At 38.2% G+C, this 22,672-nt stretch overlaps 6 protein-coding genes across 6 annotated transcripts; 3 read left to right on the top strand and 3 right to left on the bottom strand.

Moving 5' to 3' along the window:
• The first annotated feature begins 1,665 nt into the window (after positions 1–1,665).
• MONOS_4462 (putative 2-isopropylmalate synthase) lies at positions 1,666–3,952 on the top strand. Its single transcript, XM_067874537.1, has 8 exons — positions 1,666–1,947; positions 1,993–2,096; positions 2,146–2,225; positions 2,288–2,367; positions 2,487–2,632; positions 2,831–2,900; positions 2,992–3,194; positions 3,356–3,952. Exons 1-8 carry the CDS (start codon positions 1,719–1,721, stop codon positions 3,551–3,553), a joined length of 1,110 nt encoding a protein of 369 aa, XP_067719103.1. The 5' UTR covers positions 1,666–1,718; the 3' UTR covers positions 3,554–3,952.
• On the bottom strand, positions 3,854–4,566 carry MONOS_4463 (uncharacterized protein). The gene has a single exon (XM_067874538.1). The coding sequence runs from the start codon at positions 4,551–4,553 to the stop codon at positions 4,050–4,052; it is 504 nt and encodes a 167-aa protein (XP_067719102.1). The 5' UTR covers positions 4,554–4,566; the 3' UTR covers positions 3,854–4,049.
• Positions 4,567–4,790: 224 nt separating this feature from the next.
• MONOS_4464fu4465 (uncharacterized protein) lies at positions 4,791–10,662 on the top strand (the record flags this gene model as incomplete). The annotated part of the gene is made up of 4 exons (XM_067874539.1): positions 4,791–4,808; positions 4,914–5,042; positions 5,100–5,394; positions 5,528–10,662. 4 exons carry the CDS (start codon positions 4,791–4,793, stop codon positions 9,811–9,813), a joined length of 4,728 nt encoding a protein of 1,575 aa, XP_067719101.1. The 3' UTR covers positions 9,814–10,662.
• Positions 10,663–11,011: 349 nt separating this feature from the next.
• Positions 11,012–12,952, bottom strand: MONOS_4466 (uncharacterized protein; the record flags this gene model as incomplete). Its single annotated transcript, XM_067874540.1, has 1 exon — positions 11,012–12,952. The coding sequence occupies one exon, from the start codon at positions 12,950–12,952 to the stop codon at positions 11,123–11,125; it is 1,830 nt and encodes a 609-aa protein (XP_067719100.1). The 3' UTR covers positions 11,012–11,122.
• A 304-nt stretch (positions 12,953–13,256) lies between these two features.
• On the top strand, positions 13,257–14,798 carry MONOS_4467 (uncharacterized protein; the record flags this gene model as incomplete). Its single annotated transcript, XM_067874541.1, has 4 exons — positions 13,257–13,359; positions 13,411–13,662; positions 13,723–13,793; positions 13,845–14,798. The coding sequence occupies 4 exons, from the start codon at positions 13,257–13,259 to the stop codon at positions 14,796–14,798; spliced, it is 1,380 nt and encodes a 459-aa protein (XP_067719099.1).
• Positions 14,799–14,894: 96 nt separating this feature from the next.
• Positions 14,895–22,466, bottom strand: MONOS_4468 (uncharacterized protein; the record flags this gene model as incomplete). Its single annotated transcript, XM_067874542.1, has 2 exons — positions 14,895–22,281; positions 22,354–22,466. The coding sequence occupies 2 exons, from the start codon at positions 22,464–22,466 to the stop codon at positions 15,042–15,044; spliced, it is 7,353 nt and encodes a 2,450-aa protein (XP_067719098.1). The 3' UTR covers positions 14,895–15,041.
• Positions 22,467–22,672: the final 206 nt, after the last annotated feature.

Below are 22,672 nucleotides of genomic sequence, written 5' to 3'. Positions count from 1 at the left end.
CCTCTTCGGCTACAAAAATATGGCTCTGAAAGGGAAAAATATTTCTCATTTTGAAGAATTGGAAATAGATATAAGAAAATTTCTTTATTCAACATCTTCAGACATGATTATTCGTGCCTTTGATAGTTGGATTAAGCGATTGGAATTTATCACAGTTCAAAATGGTGAATATTTTTTAGATTAATTATATCGCAAAAATTTTTAAACCATATCAAAATTTTTAAATAAAATTAAAAATACCACCCTATATTTATTCATTTTTTCTAATTTATAAGTAATTTTTTAAAACACTTTTTTTTATGTTATTATGTATATGAATTTATGCATAAAACGAATGAAAATGATTCGTATCTTAATAAAGCGTTATTAATGAAGACATTTGGATACCCTAAAAGTGGCCTTATGACAAAAAATATCACATTTTTTAAAACCTTAATGAATGATATTTATCATCAAATATACAACAACAATGAAAAAATCGATTCAAAACATATTATGATCAACTGTGATAAGTTGTCATTATCCGAAGTTGCTTCAATGACGAACAAATAGGTGTTATTTTCTTCAAAATCAATATCAACAATAACATATCAAATATCATTTGGTTTGACTGATGTGCTTGTTGAAAAACAGAGGAAACACATTTTGATGTTGATAATTTTCATCAAAAATAAAACAGGAACAAGTTCTGATGTGAAAAAAATAGTCAAATAAGATGAAGAAGCTGAAGAAGTTAAAGAGGAACAGGAAGAAAAGGAAGAAGAAAAAAAAAAAAAATGAAGAAGAAATAGTTGAAGGAGCGAAAGAAGGAGAAGAAGAATGAATAGATCATAAAGAGAAGAAATAAAAGTAGAAGAAAACATTGTTTGAAAATTTGTTTCAGATGGCTACGTCGATGTATTCTAAGCAGATGATAACTTTTCAGAAAAGAGTGCCTGCATCAATTTCGGGAACTTCTTTTCTTCACCAGCAAAGTGATCAACATCTCCATATATCTTCTTCAGCTTTTAATCCTCAAATGCTCCAGTTCCCCCTTTGACGCCATTAAACAGATCGTATGAAGAAAAGTAGCGAACAACTCCCATTCTTCTTCAGTGTCATTCCACAAACAGAGCAATTGCATGAAAGCTACAGATTTTCCATCTTTGCATCATTTTTCACATCGCAATCACCTTCATCGCATATGACTCGAGAAGCCAAACAAAATCGTTCATATTGTTCTTCTCGCTTTCTTCTGAACACTCTGTCTATTCTCCAATGCTGTTCCATTTGTTGCATTTTTCTCGTGTTTTTCGAACTTTCTTATTTTCATTCACTTCTTTCTCTTTCCTTCGTTTGCTTTTGCTCTTTCACCTTCTTTATTGTTCTCACTTTTCCCTAAAAACAAAATAAATCTTAAACAGTTTCCAAGACGATTCCATTTTGGTTCTTTTCAATTCATCTCACTACATTTTAACAGTGATGATCAGAATAACATCCTTTAAAAATATATTTCATCTATTTCTTTAAAAATATCGTATTTATTCAAAAAAAAAAAAAAAAGGATGCCAAGTATTAATCATGGGCGTTTTTTCACAATGAGATGAAACATACAAACAGTTAAAAGAAGAATTAAAAGAAACAAATCAATGGTTATTTCTATGGAGAAAACTTTCTCCAATAAAGAAAAAATTGAAAAAGAAAAAATTATATGTGCTAAAAATTTAGATTTTGACAAAATGTCAACAAAACAGGAATCTAATTTTCGAACTAACATTCCCTTTGTTGATGGACTTCCAGAAGGCTATGGAACAATGCAGTTCCCAACGGGAGAAATATATACTGGATCTATGGTCAAAGGGCAAAGAAATGGTCAAGGAAAGTGTGTGTGGCCATCAGGAGAAATATATGAAGGAAATTGGTCTGAAGATAAGCCAAATGGAAAGGGAAAATGGATATACAAGCAAGGTTTGGTTGCTTCATGAGCTTCGTTTTTTTATTCATATTTTTCAGATGGACCCGAAGTTGCACAATACACAGGGGAAGTGGTCGAAGGAAAAAGACATGGAAAAGGAGTATATACGAAAGGGAATATAACATATGATGGAGATTGGATTGTGTGCTTCAATTAATTTTTAATATTGTTTTTCTAAAAAATATTTTCAGGAAAACGAATTCACAGGATCTGGAATAATTATTGATAAAGATGAAGGGAGATATGAAGGAGAAGTTTTAAATTTGAAACCGTATGCTTTGTGAAATCTTAAAAAAAATTCGTTGAAAGTTAATTGAATGAACTCTATTCTAGACATGGAAAAGGTAAACTTACAATTCCACCAGAAAATGAAGGCGAAAAAGAAGAAGTTTACGAAGGCGAGTTTAAGAATGGTATTATTTTCGTTAAGTTTTCAAAGTATTTCTCCATGATTGTTTGCAAAAAAATTAAAACTGAAAATGAAATTTTCAAATATTACTCAAAAATGTTATGATTGGAATATATTGCGCAGGAAGAAGAGAAGGCAAAGGAAAGTGCAGGTTCCCAGATGGAAGTTCATATGATGGAGAGTGGGAAGATGATGAGATTAGTGGGGAAGGTGTTTATAATTACACTGATGGTTCACAATACAATGGCAAATGGTATTCAGGGAAAAAAGTGTGCAGTCTTTCGAAAAGAATGAAATCTCAATAAATGTTTCAAATATTCAATTTTCATTGAATGGCCATCAACAAATTTTTAAAGGAAATCTTCTTTTCTAATCCTATTTGTTTTTTCTTTTGAAATGCTGATTGAAATAATACTGCAATTAATTTTCTTATTTCTATTTGCTTTTTGCATAATTCCTTTCAATAGAATGGACACGGGGAAATGCGATATGGAAATGGCGATCATTTCAGCGGAGATTTCAAAGATGACAAAATTGGTATGGATTTTCATTTCATGTTTTTCGGTATTTCGAATTCTTTAAATAAAACAATAATATTTTCAATTGTTTACTGAAACAACGAAAATAGAAGGAGAAGGTGTCTTCACATACAGCGATGGGCGTGTATATGAAGGTTCCTTTGCTGATGGAAAGTACAGCGGCAAAGGAAAATTGAGGAATGAAGGAAAGTGGATTTACGAAGGAGAATTTCAGAATGGAATGATGAATGGCCACGGTACAATGACATACAACGACACAACAAGTTATGTGGGCCATTTTGTCAATGATAAGGTTTGCTGAATCAAAATGAGTTCATGTTTCTTTTTTTGTCTTATTTTTGTAAAAGTCATTGAAGTGAATATTTTTTATCAAATTTTTTTTATGAATAATTTGAAATCAAAAAATAATTTTTATTTTATTTATTTATGAAACAATTGGAAAATGTTATATAGAGAGAAGGAAAAGGGATATTTACTTCACCAGAGCTCACATATGAAGGAGAATGGCTGAATGATCGGAAGCACGGCATGGGCATACTGACATTTGTTACTGGCATCACATTTGAAGGCGAATGGAAAGAAGGATCGCTCAAGGACAAAGGCACACTGAAGTTCCCTAAATGCTCACGATGGTCAAATCCGGCATTGTGATGAGCTGTGGGAAAGGTTGTTGCGAATAAATGACAGTTCAAAATGAAATGCATGATGGAGATACTAATCGAGATGAGTTGTTTTTCATTCCTTTAACTAATAATATATTTTTATATCCGTGTTATACCTTCAGAAATTTGTGGTATAATTGTTTATTCCTATTTTATTTTTCATTTTTTTAAAACTTAAACTCAAAAATCATGTTGTGGAATTTTTGTTGAAATGATTTTTTTTTTGTTTTTCCGCACAAAAATTACCAAAAAAGAAAAAAATCATTTGAATCATTTGATGAGAGCTTATTTAAAACAGATCCTTTTTAAATTTTTTTCCTTTTCCTTTTTACTCATTTCATCTGTTCAACAAAACGATCAAAAGTTAAAAAAAAGTGTTCAATATGTATTATATTCTTTTTTTTAAAATTAGCTAATAAAATTTCAGATGAAACAGTAAAACGTGTAACTAAATTCTTTTCCTTTTTTATGAATAATTAAATGCATTAAGCAGATATCCCACCTGCCGCTTGAGGATTTGAAGAATTAACGGATTGATGTTTTTCTTGTTGCTGATGTTGCGAGACCGATGATTGCGCACGCTCGTCGGCTTCATTGGATGGCTTACTATATAATTCAGTAGCTTCAACAACAAAAGTGACATTTGAATTTGGTCCATCATGCTCTTCCACTGGTGTAAGTCCACGGAACATATCTGATGAAGAAATAACTTTATATCTATTTTCTCCATGCTTGCCACCCACTTTCCATTTCATTTTTACAACACGTTCATCATGAGGACCGCATGAAAATCGAGCCTTTCCTTTAATTCCTTTTTCACTCCCAATCCCTGCTGAAAATTTTGTAACCAAAACTCTGCTATGCGGCGGAACAGTTATTGGTTTCTCTTCGTCACTAACTGAAATATCTCCATGTTTTGAAACAAGATTAAGTCCAAGAAGAGGCTCATCGCAACGATTCTCAACAAATACATTTAAAAATCGTTCCATTTGAACAGTAATTGCAAAACAATTTAAATGTTATATATATTTATTTTATTTTTTAAATAATAAAAATTCCAGCGTATTTCATCGTTATCAACAAAATCATTCGTAACTAATGATTATTTTTAATATGGGACAACCATTATAGACATTTGCATTTTCCACTGTCAAATTCAAACCAACCATTGTTTTCGTTTATATTTCATTTTGAAGAACACTACTACACATTATCAATTCCACACAATGCCAAATAAAAAAGATGTTTGAGTTTATTGAGATAATTTGAATTGTTTTATCGAAGTTTTGCTTTTGGAAAAATTTATTTATTGAATGATGTATAATTCAAAATATTATAATGTTCACCAGAACTCGAATGATATGTTCTGGATTTCACAGACAATTAATGGAAGAACAATTTATTATCATTTTTTATCAAGAAGATCGTTCTTTGACAGACCTCTTGAACTGTACACAAAAGAAGAAAGAGAAATATTGGTATAAATCGTTTGTATTTTCAAATATGAATCATTCTTAATAAAACTACAAATACAGGGACCTTGGCGAGAATATACAAACATGGAAGGAAGGATTTACCACGTTAACATTCAAACGCAAGAATCTCGGTGGGAACTGCCACCTAAGATACGCATCAAACTTGAGAACTATCGAAAAAACCATCCACATTATAAGCATAAACTTACAAAATGTCAACAAAAATCAAAAACAAAAACTCGACAAATTCTTCGCCCTCTTTTTTTTCACGAGCTTTTATCTCCCTTAAATCCTAATATTTACACCCAACAAGAACTGTACCTCCGCGAAGTGATAGAGCATACTAATGGTTCAGGTTTGGGTTTTTTGTAACTTCATAATTAAATTAATCAAAAATTGTTGAATTTTAATTTGAATAACATCCTTTAAAAAATATTGAATTCTTTTTAAAATGCTTTTCAATATAAAATCTCTTTTTCCCCTCACAGAAATCTCTGTTTTCCCTGTCTTTCCAGTTTTCAACAATGGAAATAATGCTTCATCTGATACACTTCACGTTCATCTTGAGGAACTTCCAATCCAAATTTCGGATGCTCTGCCTTCCTCTGAAGAATCATCAGCTTCTGCACTCCAAAGTCAACACACTGAAAATCTTGTATCTCACGAGAATGGCACTAATGCTGAAGAGCCCAAAGCGGATGAGAGAAACGAGCACAAACCGATTTCTCGAAGAGCAAACACATCGACTGACTCACATGCCTCTTCTTCTGCCCCTCCCCCTCTTCCTCCTACATCTTCTGCAGCACGCCGCAGCAGTTCATCTTCCTCGTCAGAAAAATCAAAAAGCGAACATAAGAAGCAGCAGTATGAAAAGTACAATGATTTCACTGAGCTTCTTGCTGAAGCGATTGAGCAGTATTATTCCATTCACCCCAAAATGCAGAGATCTCCTGCAGAAGAAGACGAAATCGATGTCTTGTTTGAGGCGCCTCCGTTTGAAGAGCTGATTCCGCTTGTTGTGTCTGACAAGCGGTATGTTCAGGTGCGGACGATGAAGGAGAGGCAGATGCTGTACAACATGCACATCACACACACAAAGAAGTCAGCACAAAACAAGCTGTATGCGTGGAAGAGCGTGATCTATGCTCGCTTCTACAAGATGTGCAGCGAATATGCAGGCAAAGGGCAGATTTCGTCGGGGACTCTGTTTGAAGAGGCGAAAAGGCTGATGAAAGAGGACAGCAGATGGAAGACAGCTGGGTGGAGCAATAGAAAGATATTGGCATACATCAAGAACCGCCATGGGAAAGGAAAGAGGAAGGGCAAGAAGGATGAGAAGAAACAAAAAGATCAAAAAAAGAAGGAAAGCAGAGGAGCAAAAAGCGAGAAAAGAAAAGGAAATGACAGAGGAAATAACGAAGAGAAAGAGAAAGAGAAAGAGAAAGAGAAAGCAACAGAAGCCAAGGATGAAGATGATAAAGAGCAGAAGGAAGAGTCATCAGAAGAAGAATGCAAAGAGGAGAAAGACAGCCTCGACAGTAGTGAAAGTGATGAAGAATTAGGAGATTCTATTTTGATGGATCTTTTCAGCGAGTTTTGTGCGAAGTTGTATGTGAAAGAGAAAGAAGAGCAGACACAAAGCAGCCTCGAAAGGAAAGAGAGAATGCTGAAAGTGCTGGAGGCAGCAGACATGTCGATCATCAAGGCATTGTCTTCGAATATCACTCCACATTCTGCTTCTTCATCTTCTTCCTCTTCCTCCTCCTCCTCCTCTTCCTCATCATCTTCTTCTCTTTCTCCTGTGAATGTGTTATCAAGACGCCATTTTGCCCACGTCAGTGGGTCCTCATCAGAATCTGAGTCTGTTCCATTCATTCCGCCTCATCCATCCTCTTCTCACAGACATCACAACAACAAACACAAAGGCAGAAAACATCAGAGAAGACACACTCATCATCACCATTCTCATTCAAACAGACATTTGCGAAGTCCTTCTTTGTCATCCCTCTCTTCAGACAGAGAGGCATTTTCATTCTTTGCACAATCGAAGTATCACTCTCACAGCATCAGCAGCTGTAGTGATGAAGATTACACTCACAAACACAAACACAAACACAGTCACAGACACAAAAGAGGAAATAGAAATAGAAATAGAAGTGGAAGCAGAAATGGACAGAGACAGAAACAGGGGCACAAACACAGACACAGTCACTTCAGTCATTCGACTGATGCTCACTTCTTTTCGCACTCTCGCAGCAGCTCATCTGAATGGCGCAGACATTCTTCTTCATATTCTCCTTCTCCTTCTTCTTCATCTTCTTCATCTTCCTCTTCTTATTCCTTTTATTCCTCCTCCTCTTCACCTTCTTCTTCTTCTTCTTTTGATCGGCAATCGCATCGGCACAGCCATCACAGAAGCAGAAGCCTTCACAGACATTCAAATGCTGACTATTTGAGTGCTTCAATGTATCCCTCTTCATCTCTGTTTCCTGCTTATTATATTTCTCCGATGGATTCAGACGTGTCTTATGCAATGATTGAAACGCTCCCACCACAAACAATGCTGTCAGTGGCTGAAATGTATCCAGCTTCTGCCCCTGCCTCTTCTCCTTCTGCTTTGTCATCATCTCCTGCTGCATCTCCTGCAACATCTGCCACTCCCTCATCTCCGTCTAAAGCATCATCATCATCATCATCTTCTTCTTCTCCTTCATCTGCTCCTTCTTCAATCAGAAGCAATAACAATAACAATATTAACAGAACAACATTGTCAAAACCGGAAGCTCCCAAAGTGTTCAACAGATTACAAGAAGATTGGCAGTCATTCTCGGCAGAAGAGCAGCAGGAGATCATTTATTCACTGATAGCACAGACAAAAGAGAAAGAAGCCATCCGAAAGAGGAAAGAGGCGATGGAGAAGGAGAAGGAGATGAGGAAGCAGAAGAGGGAGTTCCAGAGGATGATCAGGAAGGTGTTTGAGACAGGAGAGATAGAGCTGGAGATGGGATGGGTGCAGTTTTGTGGGATTTGGAAGAAGAAGACGGAGAAAGAAGAAGAAGGAGAGAAGAAGGAAGAGAAGAAAGAAGAGATGGAGAGAGGAAATGAAGAAAGAGAAAGAGAAGTGGAAGGGGAAGAGAGGAAAGAGGAAGAAGCGAAAGAATCTAATCTGATCTCAGCTCTTCTTTCACATCGGAAGACACTGCTTCAGCCGGCGAGTGTGTTTGATCTGCTCTCAAAGCGGACGATGAGGCATCTCTTTTATGACACACAGGATGCCCTGAAAAGCAACATGTTCAGAGCAAAAGAGCAGCTGGTGGAGTGGATTGTCAAACAGAAGAACATCAAACTGGCTGCGATGATGGACGAGGCTCTTGAAAAACCGTGCTCTGCTTACCTGAGGAATAAGAAGAAGAAAGAAGAGGAGGAAGAGGAAGAGGATGAGGAGAAGAAAATTTGTCAAGAGTCTTTGCCAAAAGAAAAAGAAAAAGAAAAAGAAAAAGAAAAAGAAAAAGAAAAAGAAAAAGAAAAAGAAAAAGAAAAAGAAAAAGAGAAAGAAAAAGAGAAAGAGAAAGAAAAAGAGAAAGAGAAAGAAAAAGAAAAAGAGAAAGAGAAAGAGAAAGAGAAAGAGAAAGAGAAAGAGAAAGAGAAAGAGAAAGAGAAAGAGAAAGAGAAAGAGAAAGAAGACAATAGTAAAGAGAAAGAAGTGATAGACCATCACTTCCCATCCCCCGCCGATCCAATCTTTGACCCAATGCTTCATTCGTCGTCTTCTCTTCTCTTCGGCACGCTTCTTCTGAAGAGGCTGTTTGCTCGTGTGCTCTCTCGTCCTCACGCCATTCTCACAGCAGAAGAATTAAAGCAGGATCCGAATATACCACATGCGAGAGAAATCTTTCCTCACCCGATTGTGCTCCTCTTCAGCTCCATTGCTCTGCTGAAGACGCTTCTGTCATTTGAGCAGAAGAGAAACGAGGAATACATCGACTCACGCCCCACTGTGTTCACTGCCCCTCCTCTTCCGCAGTCGTTTCTGAGTCTTTCTCTGCACTTCCAGCTCTGTCTGTGCCAGTTTGTGCTCGAAAGAGAGAGGCACATCGCAGCTGCCTTCAGCAGAAGAAGAGACAGATGGGAAGATATTGTCAGAAGAACGCTCCTGTCGAGGCAGTCGGAGTGGCGTCTGCCCGAAGACGACGAAAGACGGAAGGCAAGAGAAAAAGCAAAGGAAATGGAGGAAGGTGAAAGAATGCAAATAGAAAGTGACTCAGATGAAGAGATAAAACTATCTAATTGGCCATTCTCGCCCTTCACTTCGCCAAAGTCTGGAGATAAACATGCTCAACATGAAGGCTCTCCATCATCATCATCCAATCAATCACTTCCATTATTTTCTCGTCTGGCTCCGCTGTTTCGTAAGGGAGATTTGGAAATCCTATTTTCTTCGTTGGGAGAAAGTGAAGCGAAGAAATTCATTGAAGAAATTGCATTGGATACTTTAAGAGAAGATGCGGAAGAGAAGATGGAAGAAGAAGAAGAAGAAGAGGAGGAGGAGGAGGAAGAGGAAGAAGAAGAAGAAAGCGAGGAAGAGGAAGAGGAAGAGAAGGAAGAGGAGAATGATAATGAAGAAGAGAATGAGGAGGAAGAGGAAGAGGAAGATGAGGGAGAAGAATGCGAAGAAGAAATTGAGGAGGAAGAAGAGGAGGAGGAGGAGGAAGAAGAAGTGGCAGAGGAAGAAGGCGATGAAAATCGAGTTGTAACTGAAAAGATAAAAACTTAGAGAGAAAAAGAATGAGGAATAAAAGGGAGAAGAATGAGAGATAGATAAAAATGAAAATATAAACACAGAAAGCCAAATGAGTGAAGTTTACAAAGAGAAAAATGAAAAATGAAAAATGAAGTATAGAAAAGAAGAAGGAAAAGAGGAGAAGTTGGATGAAGTTGAGAAAGAAAGCGAATAAAAATAAATATTTCACAGCGTCATTTTTGCAATATTTTCTATTCAGCAGCAGACACTTTTGTTCTTATTGTCACATCAGTTACGCTTCTCTCCCCATCTAATGATTGTGTCTGCATATGTTTGATGAAAAAAAGGCAAAAAAAAAATATTGAATTGTCTGTTGTTCTTATGAGTTTGAATCAAGAAAGGTTAGAAGGAGGAAATGCTGTGACAACCATGTGATTAACAACTGAAGCAAACACACACGTACACGCACACACACGTACACACGTAAACAAACAAACTCACGTATTATTGTTATTTTTTTATTACAATGTATTATTTTCTAATTGAAAGACTTCATTTGAAATCTTTCGCTCTTAATTTTCATCATTCACTAATAATATGGATGGATCTGTCTTCTTGTTTATGAGATATAAAGGTATTTATTTGAGAAGCCATCCAATCCATAATGTAAAGTTGTTGTTATATTTGTGAATTTTATATTATTACACTTTTATTTATTGCGTATCATCACAGCACACAATGCAGACCCAAATCACCCCACTTTGACATCACACCCCATTCGAATCCATTCCTGCCCATTTCACTCAAATTTGTATTATTCTGAATAGTATTCCGACTCCTATTTTGATTGAGTCGTTGAATTAAAGAGTTGTAAATAATGAACATTGCTTGTTTTTTTTAGAGAAAGAAGAAAAGACAACATGTCAAAAACATTGAAATGACCGAAAAATTTCAACAAAAAAGAATTAACAAAACAATTGATCTGGAAATACTTCATAAACAATTGGTACAAAAGCTCAATTTATAAATAAAACAAGAAAGATACACTCCATTTATAATATGAGATTAACAAAAAAAAAATAAAAATCAATTCTCTTTAATGTTATGAAATGGAAGATTTAAAGAAGAAAGAGCCTCTTTTGATTTGGGCATAGCAAAGATTGATGAAGGGTCACCCATGTTCTCTAATGAATGGAAAAGATATTCAGGCAAATTTACAACTGCTTCATTTAAATATAAATAGCGTAATTTCAATACATAAACAGAAGAATTGCTGCTGTTTCAAAGCGAAACTTTAAAAGCTTAATATCAGAAATTTCAAGAAATAACGTGATACATTTTTTCAGCCGTCTTCTGATCTTAAAGAGCCCATTTCATCGCTATTGATCGACATAACAGATGCTGCAATGTAGCCATTGCTATCTTTCTCCTTTTCTTTTTCTTCTCTTCCATTTTTGTCTTCAAAGCCCTCTGAAATATCAGCTCGGCTGTCTCTGCTGTGCTTTCTTCCAATAAGCACATTAAATGACGAATCATTATGTGTCAATGAAGCAGATGAAGAATAAGGAAGCGATGATGGCAGATTCATCAGCGTCGCTGCAGAATTAATTGATGGTTGCACAGGAATCAAAGCGGATGTGTCTATCTGCTCATCTGCGCTCCCATCAAAGCATTTCTGCTGATCTTTTTCTTCATTTCCCTCTTTTTGCCCTTCTCTTTTATTTTGATCATCTTCTTCCGTTTGCTTTTTTCTTTCGTTTTCTTCCTCCTTCATTTTCAGTACTCTTTCTCTTCTTTCAATTCTGCGCTTCTTCCTTTCTATTCTTTCCCTTCTCTTTCTTTCTCTTTGCTCTTCCTTTTGCCGAGTCCAAAGCACACCAATCAATCTTTCCCACTCTTCATCAGTCACTCCAGCTGCTTCGTTCCATTCCCAATCAGAATAAAGTTGCCGCTTTGTCTGAAAATATGCTTCCTCAATGATTGAGTAATAGAGATTGACAATGATGTAGATGAAGAAAAACACAAAGCCGATCTCAAAAACCAGCCCAAACAGCGGAGAAACAGAAAATATACCGCTCCACAGATCCAGAATGACATCGCCATTCATTACTCCCCACAACGTCAGTGTTGTCTGCCCAAAGCCGTCAAACCATTCGTGATGGTCGCTGTACAACGAGCACGCCATCAGCATGCACCCAAAGAAAAACGGAAACGCACCCACGGTCATTCGCCAGATCACTGGCAGAGACGCTCCGGTGACTTTAACAGACATCGAATAGTTTTTGGAGAAGAGGAAGAAGCGGAGGAAGTTCGTGAACACTAACAGCGCTGTTATTCCTCTCAGAAAGTCACCCAGCCGCGACTGGCCCATCACGCCCACCAGCGTCAAGATCTCGATGACGCTTCCAATCAGACACGAAAGCGATGAAATGAACGTCAAAACGTTTGAAGTGTTGAAAAACATCCTCTTTTGTCTGCTGGGAATGGCTGACCAAGGCAGATGGAATTCGCCTCGTTTCAGAAGATCTTCGTAGATTTTTCGAACCTCAGACAAAATGAAATACGACTCTGTGAGAGACTTCCAAGTGAGAACAAGTTGAATGATCGATAAAATCAATAAGGCTATATTTATTGCTACTCTAATATAGTCTCCAACAGTGATTGACTCAACTTTTCTTGTAAGATCATATCCCAACGAAATAACACCTCGGTTTGTAAAATCATAAGTTAGCTCAACTTCCCATTTATCAAAGTTATGTTTCAAATGGCTACTGTTTTTCCCTTCAGCCCAGTTATGTCTATGCGTTGAAAATTTAAAAGTTATTTTGTATTGCTTCATCATTCTAATTGAAAGTTTTTGCTTATTTTCATCTTCATTAAATGGTCCTAACGGGTTATCTTCAGTGAGAGTGAATGTTTTTTCGCTAATCCTAGATATTTTCGGGGGCTGCCCATCTTTTGGCCATCCTTCATAAAATGAAAATTTGGAAAGTGGTGGTGAATCATCAATGTTTACTGAATAATCTCCAACAGTTGTTTGTTTCCAATTGAAAAATCGAGTTGTAACGTCTTTTAAATGATCCAGAAACTCAGAAGAGCGAAAAAAGTGATATGTTTGATATTTCCGTTCATAATGATCAAATTCAGCTGGCATAAAAAAGGCTAACATCATTTCCTTTGATGAAGTTATTTCATTGTCTTTTGAAAAATTAAGAAGTGAGAATTGAACAAGAATAAATATTGATGTGAGAAATTGAAGAACAAGTTTAGTTGGAAAGATTCTGTATTTTCTCCACTTTTCAATCGGTCCTAATTTTAATTTATCTTCCAATGATTGCTCTCGAAAATTCAGCCAATGACTTTTTCCTTCTGACATTGAACAACTTTCAAAGCTTGTTAGATCTTGACCTTTATTATTTACAGAAAAATGGTTCAACCATAACTACTCAATGAAAATCAGGCAAGATGAATGAATCATGTTTTCGGTGAGAAATATCTGCAATATTAGGGATTGTTCAAGTCCATCAATAACTGGAACTATTGTGCAAAAACCTAAATTGGAACTGAACACCACAACTCGTTCGTTAATTATATATTAGAATTGAACTATTTATTTTTCTTTCTTTTCAGATCGTTCTGAACTGCGATTTGTTCTTGCTGATTCGGAATCAAATTCGCATAGGTGTCAAGTTTTATGTCTTGGATCATTTGCAGAGGAAAATGAATACTCTTTTGAAGCTTATGATTCAATAGATGTTCATCCATCCTATATCAAATGGGAGACTGAGGCTTCAGGGGAGAAAATGTATATTCTTGTACTAGATGATACATACCAAACAACCTATCCCGATGGGGGAAAAGTTGGACTTTTTTTGCTCAAGAGTTTGCTCAATAACCTTTTTTTGGAAAAACTATTCAAGTATTAATTATTTTTCAAAACAGGAATCAATGTGACTCCTGGCATAAATGAAGTTTATCAAACTGTACCGTTTGAAGATCTGTTTGCACATGTGGTATGATTTTTGTTTCTTTCATTGCTTGAATTTTGACATTTTTGATTTAAGGGAAAAAGAGATGTTTCAATAGTCGGACTTGTGGAAGCAGTATCCAAGCCTACAATGATTAAAACAAAAAGAGGAAGGGGCGTTGAGAAGCAAGATGTAACATTACAAGAAAAAGGGATGCAAATAGTTTTATCTTGTTGGGGAGAAAAAGGCACAGTGATGAGAGGATTGCACGCGGGAGAATCAATTGTGCATGTAACAAATGTTGGCGTTAGCGTTTTTGCAGGAAAAGTCCGATGCAACACGAGCATGAATTCCATTATAACATTGAATCCAAGCGGGTTTTCAAAAGAAATGTTTATGGGAAACGAACAGATGAAAGGACAAGATTCAATTGCTGCACGATCATTACCTTTTTCATCACAAAGTTCTTCGTATGCATCTTCTTCATCTTCTTATCCATCAAAGTCTTCTGCTGCTTCAGCGCAATTAACTACCATTCAAGGAATTCAGGAATATCTTGCACCACTTGTTGGTCATTCGGCCACCCCAACATCTGGATCTCAACAAGGAGCCGTGATGGTTTGTCTTGAAGATATCGATCTGACTCGTCCGTTTTTTCTTCGATGTGCTAGTTGCAAAAAAACAATACATCATTCATCAATTTCAGCAACTTTATCATCTTCTGATTCGTTGACATCGCTTCCTGATTTATCTTCTCTTCCGCCGTGTTCTTCTTGTGGTGCATCTCCTTCGCTTGCTTTGAAAGTCACTTGCTGTTTTGTGGATCATACAGGCTCTCTATCCACTACGCTATTCAGCGAAGTTGCTGCCACGCTCATTGGATATACAGCAGATCAGCTCTCTTCATTTGACACTGACAAACGCGAAGAGATTCGATCTGAACTCCTTTGGCGTAGGTTTTATGTTGAGTTCTCTCTTTATGCAAAAGATGGATTTGCCCCGCTTCAGCTCTCTGTCAAATCAGCAACAAAGATGAATGCAACTTTGTGAACGAAGTTTTAATTAATATTTTATTTGACAACATACAACATTTTTTTAACATTAAATTTTCTTTATTGAATAATATCTTCCACTGCCATCAATTCTATCAACGAAACCTGAAAGGTATTCTATTTTAATAAAGATTTGATAAATGTGAAATGTCATTAAAAATGGAAATGAAGAATAAGTGATAAAGATTCAAAAGAATTGGAAAAAAAAAGTTTCCTCCCGCAATTCAGATTAATGAAATGTTTATTCATAAAGGGAGTCGATAGATGGGATTCTATATTCACTTGATTCTGATGGTTGAGAAGAAGGCAAAGGCTGACTTGAAATTGTTCCATCTCCTTCATCATCTCCTGCATCATCACCATATGATTGCCTCTTCACTCTTTTCAATTGACTTAGTGACTTCAGCTCAATCGATGCTTCTTCATCTTCTCCTTCTTCATCTGCTTTCATCTTTCCTTCTTCATTCAGCTCAATGTTTGCATTGTCTTCACTTGTATCTCCGCTCCATCGTCTTAAACGCTCCAATTTCGTCATTAACGAGGATTTACCTTTGTTTGTATTGACAGAGCTATGATTGTGCTTCTTCTTCTTGTCTTTTTTATCTTTTTTGTGTTTGTCTTTTTTGTGATGATGTTTATGATGCTTCTTTTTCTCAGAATCTTCATTTTCTTCCTTTTCTTCTTCTTCCTTTCCTTCTCCTCCTTCTTTTCGTGCTTTTGATTTTGATTGTTTGTTCTCTTCTGATTCATCATTTTCTGCTTCTTCTTCATCTTCCTTTTCTTCTTCTGCTTCTTTCTTTCCTTTCTTTCCCTTCATTCTCTCTCTCTTCTTCTCCATCATCTTCTCCAGCATCTCAATCTCTTCTCTCTCCCCTTCATTGAATCCAGTCTCCAAATACCCTTTCCCTTCTCCAAGCAAAGGCAGACCAGCAAGCACAAGCTGCGCCCTCACATCCACTTTCCTAAGCGGCGGCTCGTCTCCTTTTCTTTCTCCTTCTCTTTCCTTTCCTTTCTCTTCAAGCGCACTGAATATCAGATCGTATATTGGCAGAGCAGCTGACTCTGATGAAAACAGAGGGCTTTCAATTGAACCAGAAGTCTGAGAAGAGTCAAGTGAAGATGGCTGAGATTCAATAAGAGAAGAAGACGTAAAGAGGGTCTTCATATCGTTGTACTGATCAATCAATTCCTGCAGCTTGCGTTTTGGCCATTGCTTCAGCATGTTCTTCTTCTTCACTTCCAACTTAGCTGCTTTTCTGGCTTTTGAAACACGTTCTTTCTCGCTTTCTTCGTCTGACCCTGCTTTCTTTTCTCTTTCACTCTCGGATTCATCTCCAAATATGCTGTCTGCATCGCTGCCAACACCAAACTCACTCTCTTCACTTCCTTTCTGTTCCTTCTTCTTTCTTCTCTTTGTTTCTCCAGTTTCGTTCTTCTTTGCCTTTCTTTCTTTTGCCTTTGGCTTCGCTTTTCCATACAACTTTCGAACTTGATCCAAGTTTTCAAAGAAAGTTTCACCGAATATTGCTTCAACTTTGCCTTTCAAAACTTTCTGTGTAAACACATCAGACAGCTTTCGGCTGAGTGTGCGCAAAATTAGCTGCTTTGTTGGAATCTGCTCTTTCGCAAACGGATTCTCAACGCTTATTTGCTTTTCTTTGTCTTCAATCATCTGTCGAATTCTGTCTTCCTTGCTTAAAGTCGACTCTTCCTTTTCTTCTCCTTCTTTCTCTTTATCTTCTGATTCCATTTTTCCTTCCTCTTCTTGTTCAGTCTTCATCATTTCATCCACTTTCTCTTCGGCTGTTGCAGCTGCTTCCGCATAATCCACAATCTCCATAACATACCCAATAATCTCCTGCACTTTTCTCGTCTTGTTATCATCCCATACAAGCAATGACTTGTCAAATAGAACATCTAAATCACTTTCCTCTTCGGAGCTTTCATCTCCTTTTCCTTCTTCTTTTTCTTCTCTTCTCCTTCTTCTCTTATTCTTTTTGATAAGTTCGTCAAGATCAACCATGTCATCTTCAATCTTTCTTTGCTTTTTCTCTCTCTTTTCATATTCTCTGCCACTTCCGATTTTCTTAAGGATCTCGTCGTCCATATCGCTTCCCCACTCTTCTTCACTGCCTGACTCTTCTTCATCGTCCTCGTCTTCAATCCTTGCCTTTCTTTTCCTTCTCTCTCTCTTCTTCTTCTTTCCGGATTTCTCCTTCCCAAGTGATTTAATCCATTCCAAGTCTTCTTCTTCCTTCTCGCTGCTGCTTTCATTTGCATTTCCATCTCCACCTCTGCCAGCAAGCATTCTTCTTCTTCGAATCAGCCCATCATTTGACAGCAGATCGTCATCATCTAAACCAAATGAATTGATCTTTGCTCTCCTTCCTCTCCTTCTCCCTCCACCGCCCCATCCATCGCTCTCGTCCTCACTGTAGTATCCACCCATCTCTCCTGCCCGCTTCTTCCTCTCCTTCTTCTCCACTTGCAGCACACCGTGATGTTCTCTAATCAATGCTGCACGCTCATCCATTGGGTTGATCTTCCAAAGAGATTCTAAATACAGCTTCGGATTATCAGCACTTTCTTTTGCAAAGCAGGAGACAACACATCGCGACAGATGAGCAATCGATGGTGTGTACAAAGGAGGCATGCGCGAAAGAAGCGAAGAAGGAGTAGAGAGCAGAAGAGACATGTTTGATTGAGAAGAGGGCTTTCCTGAAGCTGCAGATGAAGCAGAAACAGAAGCAGAAGCAGAGCTCGATGCAGAAGCTGATGCTGAAGCAGAACTTATTTGTCTTGATTTTTTCATTGCTACATATCGATTCACAATTGATTTTGAGGAAGATTTTGAGGAAGATTTTGGAGAAAGCAGCATTTTCTGTTCTTTGAGCTTTGCATTCTTTTCTTCTTCCTTCATTTTTGAGATAATTTCCATGATGTTTCTGCAATGCAGATCTTCTCTTTGCTTCTGCTTATTAAGTGCCGATGCAAATGAGTAGAGATATTGAATTTGATATAAAATACCGAAAAACGGGGAAGTTCGGTGGGACATTCGCGATGCAAGCAGAAGCTCAGTCGTTCTGTTATTCTCTGTTTTGAATTCTGGATCAGCTATCAAATTGAATTCAATGTTATCTCCTTTTTGCTGTTCTTTCTTCTCTTCCCTCTCTTTCTTTTCTCTCTTTTCTCTCATCCATTTCTTCATCCCACGCGACACCACACTTAGTGCAGTCTTCCCTTCTCTCCATCCTTCCAATCTGTTTCTCGCCTCGCAGCACGAAACAGACAAGTCAGACGCAAACAGTGACAGCCCCTGCTCTTGTGGATCAGCAACGACACACAAAAGAGCAGCAACTGCGTCATTCACAGCTGGCGTGTTCTCATCCTCATTCGACAGGACAAACACAAACAGCTTCACAAATGACTGAATGGAGAACCTGCGTGCAGCATGAACGAAATCAGAATGGCGTGTGGAGTAATCTGGATGACTCAATCCGCTTTCGTCTTCCTCGTCTTCCTCTTCTTCCTCTTCGGCTGTTCCGAAGGCTCCCTTGTTCATTCTTTTGCCTCCTTTTCCTCTCCTCCATTTCTTTCCCTTCATCATTTTCTTCTTCCTCCTGTTCTTTGCTCCTCTTGGCCCACCTGCATTGCTTCCAATAGCTTCCATTCCAAACACATCTAACTTGTTTCCAAGACGTTCATTCTCTTCCTCCAACTCCAGTCGAAGTTGTCGCTCTTCTTCGATCTCTTTCAGCTTGTCTGCTGAGACTTCAATTGTTTCATTATCTTCAAGTTCAACAGCATTTGCATTGTTAACAACAGACGATTTTTCAGAGATTTCTTTTTGAGCAGCGTTTTCTTCATCTTCAGACTTTAATATCTCCTCCAAATCAGGTTCATTTGCTTCTATTCCCTCGCTTGTTACATCATTTGAAGCATTTACATTGGATGCTTCAGACAATGCAGATGATGATACTGAAGCTGAAGCTGAAGCTGAAGCAGAGGATGATGCAGAATCTGAAGTTGAAATAGAAGACGATGCAGATGCAGATGCAGAAGCAGTAGTATCATTTGATTCTGAGACTGTTGTGAAAGGCGTGGAAGATACTTCAAATTCCATTCTCAATGGTTCTGGCGCTTCTTCTTGTTCTTTTCTTCTTACTTCTTCTCTTGTTTCAGTCGTCTTTTCTTCTTCTTCCAGCCAATGGATATCATTTTCATCTTTCTTTTTGTCTTCCGTTTCCTCTTTTTTGTCATCTATGTTACTGCTGTCAATGTGATTTTCAATATCTTTTTCCTGATTTTCTTTGTCTTTATCTTCTTTCTCTTCTTCCCCTTTCTCTTCTTTCTCTTCTTTTTCTTCTTTTTCTTCCTCTTCATCTTTCTCTTCCTCTTCTGCCTCCTCCTCCTCTTCTTCTTCGTCAAATAGATCGTCTTCGTCTTCTTCCTCCTCAAATCTCCTTCTTCTTTCTTCTTCTTTTCTTTTCTTTCTTTCCTCTTCTTCCTTCTTTTTCATCATTATCTCTTCCATTTTCATTCCCAAACCATTTTTCGTTATGCTTTTCTTGTTCTCTTTCTCATTCACAACAATAACTTCTTTCACATCATCATTAAGTTCTTCAACTGTGTCGTTGCTTTCTCCTTTCATCTTTCCATCTTCATCTTTCCCTTCTTTGTCCTTTGCCATCATCAACAGCTTATGCAGCCCCTCCTGCTGATCCACATCTCCTCCATCAAAAATATCCTCAATCTCTTCCTCTTCATTGCCCCATTCTGCATACTCTTCCATCTCTTCCCACCATTCTGGCTCTCCGTCTTCATTCACCCTCAGCTCAGGCTCGTCGTCTTCCATCAGATCTTCTCCTTCATCGCGCATGTCGCTCCATCTGTGCAGCGACAGAGTGAGCGAGCACAACTGCACAATGTCAGTCAGCACATCGTATCCCCACGATCTCAGCTGGAACTTCCTCAGCAGCAGAAGGCAGATGTCCAGCAGCTGATTTTCGGCGAGCAGCTTCTCCACCAAACGTCGCACAGGAAGAAGGAGCGGCAGAACTGGCGGTGTTGTCAGTTGAGTGAGAGAAAGATTGGAGCGGAAGGGATCTTTTGTCTCTTCTTTTTCTGTTTCTGAGTCTTCGTTTTCGCTTTCTTTGCTTTCTTCCTTCATCTTTTGACGGAGCATGTTATCGTCCTCCTTCTTCATCTCCTCCACAATCATGTCTGCTTTGATCTGAGCTGTGTTCTCCATCAGCAGAATCAGATGCAAACACCAACACAACTCAACCAGTAACCTCACACCCGAAGACAGTTCAACGTATTTCTCTGGTGTTGATATCCAGTCTGTGATACGGGTGAAAAGAAAGCGGAAAACAGAAGGTTGGAGAAGAGGAATGAAGAGGAAAGAGTTGTAACGAGGTGGAGAAAGAGGGAGGAAGAATGGAAGAGGACGCAAAGAAAGTAACTCTGTTGAAGAGAAATCAGAAGATTGGCTATTTAGAGATGACATTGGAAGAATTTTCGTTTGCGACGAAGACGAATCAATAAAATTATCTAGCTCTAATTGCTGTGACGAATCAGACGGGAAAGAAGGAAACGGTGATGGATTGCCCATTACAAGGCTTGACTGGATCGAATCCATTGGGTCTGATAAGCAATGAGCTCCTGAAGCAGATGCACTTGCCGAAGAGGACAAAGAAGAGGCATACATCTCAGCATTCTGCTTTTCGTTTTCATGTAAATCACTGGGGATTTCTCCTTCAATCATGCCCTGTGTTATCTTCTCTTGCATGTTGAACGCATCTTCACTTTCTTTGTCCATTTCAGATGAACTCTGCATTTCTTTTTCATTTTTGTTCTCTTTCTCTGAAAATGCCTGTAGATAGCCATATGGACCGCTCATCTCCATTCCTTTGAGTTGAGAAGCAACTGCATCAGCAGCAGCAACCAGCCGCAGAGCAAGTGAAGGCGGAAGATTTGGCAGAGGAGTCACGCTGCTGGAAAGAGCAGGAAGAAAAGGCGTTCCAGCAGGTACTCGAGGAAGCACAATAGACGTATGTGACTTACTGGGAAGAGAAGAGGAGAAAAGCAGAGCTGATTCAAATGAATTGGGCTTGACTGCCGAGTCATTGCTGCTTTCTCTGTTCTTCTTTTGCTCGTTCTTCTCCTGCTCGTCCATCAGAAATGATATCTCCATCCATCCTGTCCACCACTTCCGCATTGCATCGTCATACAGAATGCGCTCTGTACCCAGCGCCATTGCAAACACACGCATCCAATAGACAGCATCAATCTCCAGCTTCTCGTTTCCAAAGCCCTGAATCATCTCTTGCACAGTCACAGACACCAGCTCTGTAGATCGTGATACCAAAAGCTGTGCCACATCAAACAGAAGAGAGAGTGTGGTTGTGTCAAACTTGAGCAAGCTACTTTTGCCAGGAAGAGGGCGAGAATCAACTTTAATTGATTTAACACTGAAATTGCGCTGAGGAGCGACTGGATGGGAAAAGGGATCTTCGAAGCGGAATAGCTGAAGTGGAGGTTCAGAAAGGAATGGAAGACCAGATGGATATCTTCGTGAAATGTATGAGGGAGTGGATGTGAAAAGTGGAGAGGATGAAGAAGATGCAGAAGATGATAAAAGGCGATTGGAAGAAGAAGGAAAATAGCAACTGGGCTGATTAGGCGAAATGAGTGGAGCAATTGCTGTTGAAGGAAATGATTCTCCACCATTAACCTTCTTATTCAAAATTGATTGTATCATTGTCGATGAACTTTCAGAAACCAACGAAGAAGAAGAAGAAGCGGAAGCGGAAGCAGAGGCAGATGCAGAGGCGGAAGCAGCTGAAACTTGATTGCGTGCTTGGGACGATGACTGGTACAGAGCAGCAACAACTTCTGCACCTTTCCCCTTTGGAAACGACTCATCTATGCGATGATGTCTCAGAAGTGGTGCAGTATTCTCATGTTTCAGCCGATATTGCCTCAAAATATTGTCAGCTTCTGTTCGAATGGGCTGGATTTGTGTGACTTCCTTTGGTAAAGCTGGGGGCATTGGAGAATTTGGTGGCGTAAGAGGTAATGAAGAAGAGGACGATGCAGAAATATGAGGAGAAGAAGGAGCAGATAAAGATGCAGGCATTTGTTGAGATGACATTTTTTGGTCGATTTCTGCCGTTTTCTTGAATTGAATTGGAGCTTTCACTTTGGATCTCCAAAGCGCGTCAGGCTGCACATCGCGGAACAGCAGTGCGAAACATTCAATGATAAGCTGAGCAACCATTGATGGCTCTTTCGAAACAAACTTTGTTAAAGGATTCAGTGCGGGACAAATTGGAAATATTTCTGCTGTGAATGCAAGCATGTCAAAAACCCCATTCGCAGCCATAACTTTTATCATTCCTTCGTTACGAGGCCCACTTACAAACATGATATTTCGAATTAATGTCAGAATAAGTTCCATCGTTTGCGCATCAGCTTGACTTGAAAAATGAGCAACAATAAAAAAACAAAATTTAAATGATTACAAAGTTAAATATTTTCTAGAAACATACGAAATTTGAATAATATGAACTTCATCATTGCTATTTTGCTTCGTTGCTGCAAAGATTTCTGTAATTTCTTCTTCAGAAGGAATGATTGACATATACAAATGGACAAGAGTCATAAAAAATAATGAATCTGTAAAAAGAGCTTCTTCAAATTTAAAAAATGTTTGCCCGTATTTTAGTGGAAGTTCATATGCATCTTTTAAAGCAGCTTCATCAGTATTCTTTGTTGAGTGAGTCTGCAATGTCAGGTCACTGTGGATGGGCATGGTAGCAAATACAAGAATTTTCAGAATTGTTAGTTGAACAGATTTTAATGCATTAA

This window comes from Monocercomonoides exilis, assembly GCF_001643675.1.
Source record: "Monocercomonoides exilis strain PA203 chromosome Unknown scaffold66-335014, whole genome shotgun sequence".
NCBI classification, from domain to species: Eukaryota; Preaxostyla; order Oxymonadida; family Polymastigidae; genus Monocercomonoides; species Monocercomonoides exilis.
Note: the sequence above shows the minus strand (reverse complement) of the source record. Positions and strands in the feature narration are given on the sequence as shown.

Coding starts and splice junctions, on each gene's coding strand:
- MONOS_4462 (XM_067874537.1), top strand. CDS start 1,719: ATGTCAACAAAACAGGAATCTAATTTTCGAACTAACATTCCCTTTGTT. Junction 2,368..2,486: donor CGAAGGCGAGTTTAAGAATG/GTATTATTTTCG, acceptor TATATTGCGCAG/GAAGAAGAGAAGGCAAAGGA. Junction 3,195..3,355: donor GCCATTTTGTCAATGATAAG/GTTTGCTGAATC, acceptor AATGTTATATAG/AGAGAAGGAAAAGGGATATT.
- MONOS_4463 (XM_067874538.1), bottom strand. CDS start 4,553: ATGGAACGATTTTTAAATGTATTTGTTGAGAATCGTTGCGATGAGCCT.